Source organism: Gekko japonicus, unplaced genomic scaffold, assembly GCF_001447785.1.
Source record: "Gekko japonicus isolate JY-2015 unplaced genomic scaffold, Gekko_japonicus_V1.1 scaffold133, whole genome shotgun sequence".
In the NCBI taxonomy this organism is placed as follows: Eukaryota; Metazoa; Chordata; class Lepidosauria; order Squamata; family Gekkonidae; genus Gekko; species Gekko japonicus.
In genome coordinates, this window is record NW_015171506.1 from 196,108 (window position 1) to 209,829 (window position 13,722).

Genomic DNA, 13,722 nt, shown 5'->3' on the forward strand with positions numbered 1-13,722 from the left:
TCCCTTGGGGGAAAAGAGTGGGAAAAGAGGAACAGAGCCAAGGGGTGGGGCCAGGGAGAGAGTGACTGTTTAGCTCCTGAGGAAAAAAGTCAGTCTCAGCCTGGTCTTCAGCGTGGACGGCAGGCTTAAGGAACAGCGCAGGTGGGACTCCTGTCACCAGAGACTCTGTGGGCAATCCAGGCCACTATTGACCATGGTGGAGAGCCAGGAGGGTGGCAGTGCTGGTGGCCAGTCCTGTGGAGAAGGGCTGGAGTTTCTCTCCACAACCGGAGAGGGAACCGCAAATCCTGGCCTGAGGCTGCAATCCACTACCGAAGTAGAGAGGGTGTGTGGTAGGGACAGAAGACTTGCGTTTTGATCCTGTTTGTTTTGTATGCCCAGGTTGTGTTGAAGTGCCTGAGTTTATTTTCTATGCCCAAAAATGTATATAGTTCAATAAATCTTCCTTTGTTGAGTTTAAAAAGCCTGGTGTGCCTTAACCACCTAGACTCCCCCGCTCTACACGTTACCAGGGGCAAAGGGAGGCCAGGGGACTTAAACGGGCCTAAAACTGGTGGGTTGCCAACCCTCCAGGGGGCGCCCAAACATTTAGCTAACCACTTCCCGAGGTGGGAAATTTAGCCAGAGGGGTCTCACTGTCCCTCAAGGAAGGCGGTGACTTAATTCAGTGAGTGGTGGCAGCCGGAACGAAGAGGAATAGCCCCACCAGGCAGGGTGGGAAGGACAAAACGGGGCCTTGCAAGCCACAGGACGGCACCTCGGTTCCCCAGGACTGAGGATAGGTCCCCGTTTCGCCACAGACCCCATGGTGGCCGAGACAACCTTGGTTTTCAGCGGTCCTAGAGTTCTCACAGGGGATATACCATCACTTCCCCCTGGCTCAGGACCTCCTCCTTCTCTCAGACTCCCCCGTCCTACATCACAACATGCCACAGTTGAAACTGACGGCATGGCAGATAACATCACCGGCTTCTCCTCCCGCTTAGTGAATGTCCTTTTGAATTTGAGGAAGCCTACTACGCGCAAGTCCTACGATTATAAATGGAGAAGATTCTGTTCTTCCCTAGGTGATGACGCCCCTCGAGCCACCTCAGTGGGTCTCGAAAGAGTTTTCCGATTCCTCCTCTCCTTAGCTGACTCGGGACTTTCCCATTCGTCGTTAAGAGCTTATTTGGCTACTCTCTTGGCCTACCATGTTCCAATTGACGGATGCACTTTGTTTTCTCATCCGATTTCCAAACGGTTTTTAAAAGGTTTATTACACCTCTACCCTCCTGTCAAAACTCCAGTCGCTCCCTGGGACCTTCCTCTAGTTCTACGCCAGCTCACGAGGAAGTCCTTCGAGCCGCTTGCAACATGCGACCTCAAACTCCTCGCATGGAAAACTGCCTTTTTAATTGCCATAACCTCGGCTAGGCGAGTAGGAGAAATATTGGGTTTCTGGCACGATACACCTTTCCTGTTTTTTCTCCCAGACGGAATCCACCTCATTCCGGACATCTCTTTCCTCCCGAAGGTGATGTCAGAGTTCCACCTGCAGGCGGAGGTCTTCCTCCCTGACTTCTTCCCAAACCCAACGTCAGCGGAGGACAGATTCTTACACACCTTGGACGTGAAGCAGGCTCTCCTATTCTACCTCAGTAGAACACATCCAACTAGATGAGACTCACAACTATTCGTCTCGTACGCTCTGGCATGACTGGGTACGCGCATCATGGCCCAGCGCCTGTTAAAGTGGATTGTAGGTCTAATCCATCTGTGTTACCTACTCACCAAACAGCCATTGCCTGGCCATATCAGGACTCATTCTACCAGGGCTGTCGTGACTTCCACTGCCTTCCTCCAGGGAGTACCACTGCCAGACATTTGCAAAGCCGCTACCTGGGCCACGCCTAACACCTTCATCAGGCACTACGCCCTAGACGTCCATACCAACGCCAATACCAACATGGGACGTCACATTCTGTCTTCGGATACGCAGTAAAAGACCTGCCAGCACCCTCCTCCAGGTAGGCTACTGCTTGCTAATCTCCCATGGGTGTGAAGCACAGAGACCACGTCGAAGATAAGCAGGTTGCTTACCAGTAACTGGTGATTTTCGAGTGGTCATCTGTGCATTCACACCACCCGCCCTCCTTCCCCGCTGCTGTCAGCTTCTACATTTTTGAATAGGGGTTGATTTGCGGCGGTTTGTAGGAACTGGCGGGATGTCCGCGCCCACCCCTCTGGGCATGCGCGGTGGGGTTCCTGTGCATACCCGAGGGACTGGGCGCGAAAATCCGTTAAAAGAGCTTGCTACAGTACTGATCTATCCAGCGTGTACGCACTAGATCCCATGGGTGTGCATGCACAGATGACCACTCGAAGATCACCAGTTACTGGTAAGCAACCTGCTTTTACCTGGGCCAATGATGAGTCCCAGGGGTGTGTGGTTTTCAGGAGGGGTATAGCCTGATGTGACCAATGAGCTTTCAGAGAGGCAGAGTCTGGCTTTAACAATAGAAGCCAGTTGTTGGATGACTGTACTGGGGGTGTCCATTGTGGAACAATAGAGTGGTCTGGCGTTTCCCTGGTGCCAGACAAAAGAAGTGATGTTTCTTAATGTGTGGCAGGATGAACTTGAATGGGTGACCATTTAGTAGACCTGGAAAGTTAATGTTTACCTTGATAGGTCTGGCATAGGTGTAAGAATGCAGATGTCTTAGACAAATACATGGAGACAGGAATGAGAGGATTATTTCAAAGGTATTTCCTGACATAGGTGAAACAGGAGAGGGGGATGGAAACATGCAACGTACTTCATTCATGACAATAGCACAGACCAGGGGCTTTTTGTCCCTGCCTGCCTGTATATTTGACATACAAAAGACTAGCCATTTGATCAGTAGAAGATGACTGAGGCAAGGGCAGAGACTTGCCCATTCTTAGTCCTTTTGGACTGAGCTGACAGGATAGGCGTGGGGGGAGGTTTGCTTGCATGAAGAATGCTTGGCAGTACAGCCACACTGGAGAATTCTCTTTGGCCTGAGTTTTCTCAGCCAAGATGTGGTTCTCCTAGCCTCCCAGCAAAAGCCACTGTTTAAGCCAAGCCTGGCTTCATAGGGCACTGCTTGTGGAGGTTCAGAGGTCGTTTTGGGGTGTCTCTCTCTCACGAAAGACCACCCCGGGTTCAGTGCGGAGGATGCTGGCAACAACTGTCTCACCCTCCTTTGACCCAGGTCTTGGTCACGCATACCAGGTCCACTGCTTGCTCTCTGAAATACTTCCACAAAGTTACACTCTTATTGTTAATGGACCTGGCATTACACAGCACCAGTGTCGGAGAAGGGGTTAAAATTCTAGCCCCCTCACCAGTGTGCCTTGGGATGGGACAAAGGTTGGAAGGAGACTGAGCATAACCATATCTCCACCTCCTTCCCTTATAAGACCTTCTCCCATTGCCATACCTCCATCTGCCTCTGATCACCGGAATCCCTGACCCAAAAGAGGTGTTTCCAATTTCCATTTCCACCTTGCTGCTCCTCCCCTCACCTGTATTTCCTCATCTCCAGTTTCAAGTTTTGTCAGATGTTGTATTTTTCTGGGTAGTCAAATTTCACCTAATGCACTCCCTCCCACCCGACCTCCCTTCTTGTCCCCCTAGCACCCTAACTGAAGTAAGAATGACTAGCCAATTAGAAATTAATTATTTAATGAGTGGGAATAATTCTTAAACTATCTAGCCAATTTTAAAATTTAAAACAGAGTATGAACACATAGGCTCCTAATAAGAGCCATTTCTCTACAGTTCTTGAGAAATCTCCATGGGCTTAAGAGCTTCTTGAATAAAAGTATACATAGATGTTTAACTATAAGAAAATCAACAGAATTTGAAAAAATTTACACATCGTTTAACTTTCTGATTTCAAGAAAATTTAATAAAGATGCTACATCAGTGAAACTGACACTACACAAAATAGCAAAAATTTATGTAAAGATCCTATAACACATGTTGGTATTGCAAACTACCAAATACAAACTGTTTACATATGTGGTGGATGTACAGACAGGCCAAAAATACTGGTTATCAGTTGTAGACATTATGAAATGTGGATTACGTATGGATTATCCCTGTTCCTCTGAGGTCTCCTTGTTAAACTATATACCCATGTTTCCAAAGGAATTTCAAACTGTGATCTTTCATATGATAACAGCAGCTAGAATTACCTTCAGAAGATATTCGATGTCAGATAATATTCCACTAATAGAAGAATGGACCCTGCAATGTAAAGAAACCTTTTTGGAATTCAAATTGACATTCTTAAAAAGAGGGAAGGATATATCTTAACTAAATAGAGGGAACTGAGCTAACAGGTATGCCACAAGATTAGCCACAGGTGACTTAGTGGGAGGTCTCCAGGCAAAGAAGTGGTGTAATGGAGGCAGTTTTAGTTTCCATGTTGAGCTGAGTTTTCAGTCAGTCAAAATTGGATCAGTATGAAGTAAGAATTTTTTAGCAGCAAATGTTAATGTGGGCTTCAGTTCTTTCTAAATTTTGATAGATCCTAACTGATGATCTGTTTGTCAGGAGGGGCAATATAGTATATCTATTGCAGTCTACGACCAGATATGTCAGGAGGGGCTTGATTATCAATTCCAGCAAGTGAGAGTAAAGTAATGCAATTAACATAGGGTTATGCTCAGTCCTGCTGACTCTCAATATTTGTCCAGGAGATAGCCCTAATTAAATTTAGTCCCCCATGCAACTGGCAAAGAGGAGCTAGTTCGGACAAGAAGTTAGGTAGAAGCAGGAGAATATATGCCAGTGTAGAAGCTTGACGTCAGCACTGGCCTTTAAATAAATCTGCAAGGAAAAACAAACTTTCTAAAATACAGATCTGTTAGTAGTGAAATTAGCGTATTGGCGTGGCTTTTGTATCTTCAGCACATGTAAGTCTTTTCTGCATCTTTTTATATTATCCACATTTATAATTAATTTCTGGCACATATACACACTAAAATGTACATCTTTAATTTTCAGAAAAAATAAAGAAGGAGATGACTGCAAAAGGTTCAACAGGCATTGAAGTTATTCTCTCAACTTTAGAGGTACTGATTTATTTTTTAATGTAGTGAATCTCTGGGATTTCTTTACACTAACCAAAGCTTGCTTCTCAGTTACTCAGTCTTTGACAAGTCAGTTCACTCATTGGCTTTTTATGTTGGTAACTGAGTGAGACTGTTTCTTAAATATTCTTCCAATGGAAACTCAGTCCTTATTTATTACGGCACCAAGCCAGCAAATCAGTAACATCATACATAACTGATATAAACAATTTGTTAAAATATAAATATAAAAACCATGGTTTAAAAGATTTAAGAGGTTAAATAATATTTTCTTTGCGGATACAGTAACAGGCTCCACAGAATTTAGCTACAGGTTTGGTAATGGTCTGATTATCATCTGATAATAAGTAATTGACGTAGTCAGAGTCCATCAGGCCAGGCATTTACTTTACCAAAGGTAAGATATATTTGGCTCGAACCAACTTGTACCATGAGCACCTGAGAAGCATATGTTCAATTGCTTCAACTTCTCCCAAATCACATTGACAAAGTCTCTGGTCGAAAGGTATCTTCCTATATCTCCCCTCAAGGACAGCCGAGGGAAGGGCCGAGCATCTAGCTAAGGTGAAAACTTCTCTTATCTTGTGATCATCTAAGTTGGAAAGGTAAGTAGGAGGGAGAAGTCAGTACCTGATTTGCTCAGACACTATATAAGCTGGGCATTTGGCTAGATCAGACTGTTTCTCTGTGTCCATTATTCTCTGTTTCGGCACTATCTTGGTCTGTTCCCTACCAAAGGCCAAACTCCTTAAAAAGAAAGTCCCAGAAGATTTAGTTCAATGGAAATTTATTTTTAAACAGTATATTCAGATCATAACAGAAAACCTGATGGTGTACCATTGAGACATTTTAAGATACATGGAATTTTATTTTACTACAATAAGTATATGAGAAGAAAACATAGGGCATGGTACAACCAAAGTAAAGCCCTTTGAAGTCTTGTTTATATCAGAGATAGAGATTTAATATTTATTATGTAAAATGCTCTTGTATGTATTTCATGCCCTGACCTTGATAGCCCAGGCTAGCCAATCTCATCAGATCTGGGGGGGGGGGGGAGGAGAGATCTCGGAAGCTCTGCAGGGTCGGCCCTGACTAGTATTTGGATGGGAGACTTCTAGTGAATACCAGGGTTGTGACATGGAGGAAGGCAATGGCAAACCACCTCTGAATGTCTCTTGCCTTGAAAACCCTATGGGGTTGCCATAATTCATCTGTGACTTGACATGTATTTCATGTTCGATTCTATTTTGTAAGGGGAGGCATTTTATAATGATTTAAGGCAAACCTTAAATGAGCAAATCACTTTTTGCCTTTACTGCAAATTTATACGCATAGAAAAAGTAACATTAAAAATATATGAAATCCTTATTCATTTCAGAATACAAGAGATCTTCAGACTACTCTAAATATCTTAAACATCCTGATTGAGTTGGTAGCAGTCGGTAAGTTTATATCAAATTGCAACCTGCAGTGTTTATATTGACCTAGGGTACTTCTGGATTATTATTTTCTCAGATAATTTTTTTTAAAAGAAACGTTTCTGTTTTACGGGCACAAATGAAATAAACAAGTGGAAACCTGCAAGGACTTGAAGGAGGCATCTCACCCTCCCCACACACACACAGATTATTTGCTTGTCTTTCACTTTTCTAAAAGCTCCCATCACTTCTCCCCTTTTCCTGCTTCCTTCTCTCCTAGGGTTGCCAACCTCCAGGTAGAGCCTGGAGATCTCCTGGAATCACAATAGATCTAACTACAGAGATCAGTTCCCTCTTAAGGTTGCCAGTGCTAGGTTGGGAAACTCTTGGAGATTTGGGGATAGAGCCTTGGGAAGGTGAGGTTTGGGGAGGAAAGCAACCTCATCAGGGTATAATGCGATGATGGATAGTAAATGGCTAACGTTGTTTCCCAGTCTGAGAATCTTGAGGGGTAGGGGATTCAATGGAATTCTTCAGCTGAGAGTGTCAGTTAGGAGCTGGGAGTTGACAGTTAACAGTGAGAGAGCAAAGCAGACAGTGAGAAGATCAAGAAGGATCCTGAGTTAGGGAAGTGGGATGCATAGTCCCATCCCTATCAAGTCTGAGAGAAATAGCTCCTAGAAGACAAAGGTGATCCCTAGCTAGGCTTACCAAGTGGCGGCGGGGGATCTGTGTGTCTTTACAGGATCCCTGCCACGGGGACGGCGATACGTGGTGCACCTGCCGTTGCCAGGATGTGATGCTACGCGTTGCTCTGGCAACGAGACTCCAAACAGCCCCGTTGCCAGAGTGACGCGTAGCATCACATCCTGGCGACGGCGGGTGCACCGCGTATCGGCGTCCCCGCAGCAGGGATCCTGTAAAGACACGCAGATCCCCCGCCGCCACTTGGTAAGCCTATCCCTAGCCAGTGGATAAGGAAGGAAACTGGAACGTGTGTGAATGTTCCTGCCTTCACCAACTTTAGTGTCTGTGAGACAAAGAAACCTATGTTTGTTTATGTAAGCAGAGACTGTCAAGAAATTTCTCTCAAGTTTTAAAGGTCTGTCTGAATAACAGAAACAGTTACTTGTTATCTGGTGTTTATTCAGTGGTGTACGTAGCCTATGTGGCACCCAGGACAAATAATTTTTTAACACTCCCCCTGTATTTTTCTTTTTTTGCCATCAAGTCATAGCTGACTTATGGCGACCCCATAGAGTTTTCAAGGCAAAAGACATTCTGAGGTAGTTTGCCATTGCCTACCTCTGTGTCAGCCCTGTTTAGTTTCTGAGATCTGACAAGATCAGTCTAGGCTAGGCTGTGGCTATCCAGGTCAGGGCCCCTCCTCTCTACAACAAAATTATTTTCAGTAACAATCATGACATAAAACGAATAATAACGATGGCCAGAAAATAGATTCAGGTGGGTAGCTGTGTTGGTTTGAAGCAGCAGAACAAAGTTTGGTCATAAAGGTGCCACTGAAGCCAAACTTTGTTTCAGTAGCCAGAAAAAAGCACAGGCAGTGAATAATTTATTTTATTTAACTTTATATATTATATAATCATGCCAGTAAAAAAAAAAATCAAATTCCAACACGTTATTCCATCATGAGAGCCAGCATAATGAAGTGGTTAAAGTGTCTTAAGTGTCAGACTAGGATCTGTGAAATCCAGGTTCAAATCCCCATGTGTTTCATGGAAGCTTTCAGGGTGACCTTGGGCCAGTCACATTACTCTCAGCCTAACCCTGACCTGGATAGCCTCAGGACTGCCTGATCTCATCAGATCTTAGAAGCCAAGCAGGGCCAACATGGAGGTAGGCAATGGCATCTCTTGCCTTGAAAACCCTACAGGGTTGTCATAAGTCATATGTTGGCCAAAAAAAAAAAATCCATCACACCACTTATGTTCTGAGCAGGCACTTGGGAGGGCTTCTGTCCTCCATTTTGAAGCCCAACCAACCCAAACATCTTCAAGGCATTTTTGAGACCTGGGAGCATGCCTTTGTATTGACTTTTACTAACTAACACTAGCCAAAGCATCACAAAATAGTGATTGCAAACTTAACCAGAATGGATGTTAAGAAACTCATTACCCCATAAAGATGGTGCCCCCATCCTCCATTGTTTCCAAAGGACTTCAGTCAAACCAGAGAATCTTTGCAGTAGAACTGAAGAAGGGGCATTTTTGCAAGCCCAGTAGAACCAGTGCAATGTACAGAATATCCAGCAGTACCAGTGAGATCACAGAGTGCCCAGCAGAACCCAATGCCATTGTGGCAATGCCAGCTGATGTCAAGCACAGACTCACAATCCAAGGAGGGGGGGGGTTGGAAGCCCAGCTGAACCAGTGCAATGTACAGTGCCCAGCAAATTCAATGCCTTATGTTCATAATATTAACAAAGGTTTGCTACTATACTGTCACCAAGCAGGATAGGGATGAGAAAGTCTTGAGACCAAGAAGTGAAAATAAAGGGGGGGGGGCATGGAAAAATTAGGCGAAGGGATACAGAAATTATTGAGAAATGTATGGAAAAGGGAGAGAAATTAAGAGAGGGAAATATTGTTTTATCTTGCTACACAAAAAGCAGTTTAATGACCAAATTCCAGCAGTACAGGTTAAGTAACACACTCACAGTTTCCCCAGAATTCAAAACCTTAAAGCAGTGCTACAAAAAACTTTTAATGGAGAAAAAAACAGAAAGCACAAAGGGACTCCTGGACCTGGATGATTCTAAATCAAATAGCTCTGTAATCTTTTGGCACTTAATTATGGCTAAGCTCCATACAGAATCTTCAGTGATAACTTGCAACATCTCTCCCCACCTTCGGGATCTTATTTCCATGCACTTTATTCATCTGAAACAGACCCAAATACATGCTTAAAGGTCTAACTACAAAGCCTTCCACTATGGCCACTGGTAACAGTTACCCAAGTCAAAAGATTAATAAATCAATTGAAATCCAACAAGGCTCCTGGAAATGATATGATATACCCCCAAAGATGATAAAATAAAATATCAACTGTTGGGCCCCAGTGCTCACTGCATTCTTTACCCGTATCAACCAGTTGGCCCGCATCCTCAGAGACTGGAGCCTTGCAATTATTGTTCCAAGATACAAGAAAGGAGAAAAGTCAAATTATTTAGAAGGAAAGGTGGAGGCTTTCTCCCCATGGCCTTAAAAACCTTCCAGGCAAAATCATTGGCTCAACTCTTGTATGGCTTACAAATCGGACTTTCTGCCAATCTAAAGACCCTTGAAAGGGTTCAATCTAAATTTCTTAGATCTCTGGCATTCCTAGAAGCACTTCTAATGTAACACTTAGGCAAGAGGCTGGGCTACTCAGAGTTGAACCAAAGGTCTGGGAGCAGGCTATGACACTCTGGCTAAAAATTCATTACAACCCAAAGGGTTTAATACCTCACCTCTTAGCCTTGGACCATTACCCGGCCTGGTTCACACAAATTCTTAATAAGTTAAATCAGATTGGCCTATTCCCATAAGATCTCTTCTATAGAAGCCTATACAAGGCAAGAACAGCTGTTGCGCAGAGGCTTCGTGATGTTGAGTTACAAAATGAAGAAGCTTTGCTACCCAAGAACTTCAGAAATATAAAATCTTGGCCTAATTTTACTGCTGCCCCTTTTTTATTTAACATTACCTATGAGCCCTATAGATGGGCCTTTTCCAGAGCCCGTTTTGAGGCACTCCCTTCCATTGTACTGCAAGGTAAATTCACTCGAGTTCCAATGCATGAACGTATATGCCTGTGCATGGCTAATATGGTAGAATCAATTACTCATGTCCTTCTGTTCTGCACATTCTATCAGGAGGAACGAGACCATCTTATACTACCCCTTCTGTCTAGATTTAGCCCTCTGCAGTCTTATCTTGACTTTAGGCCAGAAGTCCTTCGTAAATTCCTCTTAGAAGACGTTCAGAGTTCAGTGACTTACACTGTGGCAAAATTTTATTGCTTAGCTATTAGGAAACGTAAACTTATTTTAGCTGAAAAAATTGTATGATTCTCTTATTAAAATTATTTTATTTTACTAATTTTATTAATTTTCTCTTGTTAATGTTTTTATACTATTCCTATGTTATTATTGTTTTAATCCTTCTTATATCAGAATTGTACTGTTTTACTGGCTCTTGCTGTAATAAATTAAATTGATCGCAGGGAGCTCATGGTTCTCAGGGAACAAGTTTGCACCCTTGAGGCCAAGATGGCTGACCTGGAGAAGCAGAGACAGTCAAGCACATGGAGAAGACTTTCAGGACTTGTTACATATGTCCCACTCTGAAAATGGCAGCCCCGCCGCTGTCAGGGAGTATGAGGGTTGAGAAGAAACAGGGCACCATACTGAGGATAAGGAGAATGTGCCCTCAGAAGGGACCTCTTCAGCTAGTGAATGGGTATCCTTTTGCACCAAGGAACCATCCCTGCACAGGGAAGGAGGGGGACTCTTGGTAGTTGGTGATTTGATCCTTAGGCAGGTAGATAGCTGGGTGGCAAGCCCGCATACTGACCATATGGTGACTTGCCTGTCTGGTGCAAAGCTAGCGGACATTATGCATGTTCTAGACAGGCTGGTAGACAGTGCAGAGGAGGAGCCAGTGGTCGTGGTACATGTTGGCACCAACCATGTGGGGAAACACAGTTTTGAGGTTCTGGAGGAAAAATTTAGGCTGCTAGGCAAGAGACTCAAGGCCAGGACCTCCAAGGTAGCCTTCTCAGAAGTGCTACCTGTTCCATGCACAGGGCCGGAGAGACAGGAACAGATCAGGCATCTCAATGCGTGGATGAGACAATGGTGTAAGGAGGAAGAGTTTAAGTTTGTTAGGCACTGGGATGCTTTTTGGAACAAGAGGGAGCTGTACAAAAGAGACAGTCTCCACTTGTCCCGAGGAGGAACCAAGCTGCTGGCGCGTAAAATCAAAAAGGTGGCAGAGCACTTTTTAAACTGAATATTGGGGGAAAGCCAACAGGAGATGAAAAGTCTCTGGTTCGGAATGGCTCATCTCAAAGAGATGAAGGAGTAGCTGTTACTTTTCTACAAGGAAGTAAATTAGAATTGTCCACTGAGACTGTGGCTAATGATACGGACTGCCTGGTAAGGTCTCGAGACTTGGTGGTGGGAAAATAGACATTTCATAAACTTGGTGGGATGAGGAAAATCAGAGGGATATGGTGATTCCTGGTTATAAATTATATCAGAAGGATAGGGGGGAAGGGTTGGAAGTGGGGTGGCTCTGTATGTCAGAGTATATAGTCCAGTAAGATTGAGAGGGTAAGAGAATTGGATTCACTTCTGGAAGTGCTATAGGCTGAAATAGTGGGCCCAAAAGAAAGCTTAACAATGGAAGTTTGTTATTGCCCACCAGATCAAAAGATAGAGGAGGATTATAAAATGATGAATGAATTAAAGATAGCAGCTAGACGAAATAACTGTGTCGTAATAGGTGATTTTAACTAGCCACACATTGATTGGGTCAATATGTGTTCATCAGGAAAAAGAGATTGAGTTTCTAGACACTCTCAATGACTCAGTCAGTCAGTTTTTATTCGGTGCATAACCAGCACAATTCAGTTAAAACAGTTTAAAATCTCTAGGGTTCACTCATAAAACATTTATAAACCAATCTGCACTCATATCAGTCTTATCTGAGGCCCTTTGGTTGAACTACAGATAAATACCTATAAATTACATTATAAACAAATAAAATGAAATTCATCCAATGTGCTTCCTATTTTGTCTGCTTCAGTTCTTTACTTGATCCTTACAAATTCTATAAGCTATTGCCAGAAAGCTGGCATAAATTAGAGAGAGCTGAGGATTGGAATCAAATAGAAATTTCTTGCTTATCTCCTTAACTGGGTAGCTAAGGAACTTCCCTAATATGGGTTGAAGAAACTTTACTCGAATTTCTTTATAGAACATGCAATGCAATATATATCCGCTGTGTCATTGGCACCTTTTTATACCGGCCTTCTACTACTGCTGATGGAAAAATATTGCATCTGACCATAGAAAAAGCCCTGCAATAAGATGGAATTTCTAGGAGTGATAAATAAGTTGCTGTGGCAACCACATATCTTATTTCCTGGGGAGCCAGAAAGGTTGGCACCATGGTGATATCACTCTGCCTTTCAATATATATTTTTTTCCGGTTGTGAAAACAGCAGGTGGAAGCAGGAGTCGCTCCTGACGAAACCACCGATATTCCTTGACCCCTGGGGTCCTAGGTTCGCTAGGACTCCCAACAAGCACTTCAGAGGAGAGTTTGAAGCAGGGAGCTTGTTTTGAAGAACGGAAGTGGGCGGCAGCTCGTTCCCGTATCCGAAACTGCTTCGACACGGGAGGCGGGGAAGACACTCAGCGTTGTTGCCCCTTCGCTGAACGATAGCCAAAATCAGTGAATCCTCACAGAGACTTCCAGAAGATTCGGAGTACGAAGATACCACGAACATAGCGAGATAAGCCCTCTATATTAATTATGATAGTGAATTACTTTTCTCAATAAGTTGACCAACTGGATGCGCTGATAGGCTTTGCCATTAGGGAAGCATGTTTACCAAAGAAGGGAGGGCTGAGGTTATGGATGGAAAAGCAGCGGAGGAAAGACGCCTCGCCTCCCGAAGTTGAACTAATATTGTTTCCATTTAAAAGAACATACAAGTTCCTAATTGAGAATTGAGGACTGGTAGAGTCTGGGCTTCCCTAGCGGCTCAGTTGATATTAACGTATCCTACAATTGATGGTTATGTACGTCACTGATGGAGTAGAAGAGGAGGAAGGCTAACGAAAGCTATATTTCCAGACACTGGCTCAGTTAGGTGTATCTTCCATAGTCACGAAACCCATGAACTAAGTCTCACTTATCTTTTTGATGAGTAGACTATCTACTAAGTACTGTGTATGAATTCTTCAGCCTATTAGCACTTTCCCATCCTGTAGACATTGATAAAACACTGCAAAAATATTTGCTGACTCAACTAGAATGGTAAGAAACTGAGTTAAATATAAATAAAGAGAAAGAGAGATGAATAAGGAAGAGAGAAGAAAGAAGAAAAGATGGAAAAAGACTTGGGGAAAGGGAAAAATTGAGAATTCCTGCTTTATACTTGCTTGTTATGTTAGACTAGGGAA

General features: G+C 43.5%; 1 protein-coding gene across 2 annotated transcripts in view; it reads left to right on the plus strand.

Annotated features, from left to right (window-relative positions):
* AGTPBP1 (ATP/GTP binding protein 1) overlaps window positions 1-13,722 on the plus strand; it is a 146,244-nt gene that overhangs the window by 54,879 nt on the left and 77,643 nt on the right. For both annotated transcript variants that reach the window (XM_015419280.1, XM_015419279.1), the window contains exons 4-5: window positions 5,021-5,088; window positions 6,488-6,551. In XM_015419280.1, coding sequence (XP_015274766.1) covers window positions 5,021-5,088; window positions 6,488-6,551 — 132 coding nt within the window. The remainder of the gene's footprint in view (window positions 1-5,020; window positions 5,089-6,487; window positions 6,552-13,722) is intronic.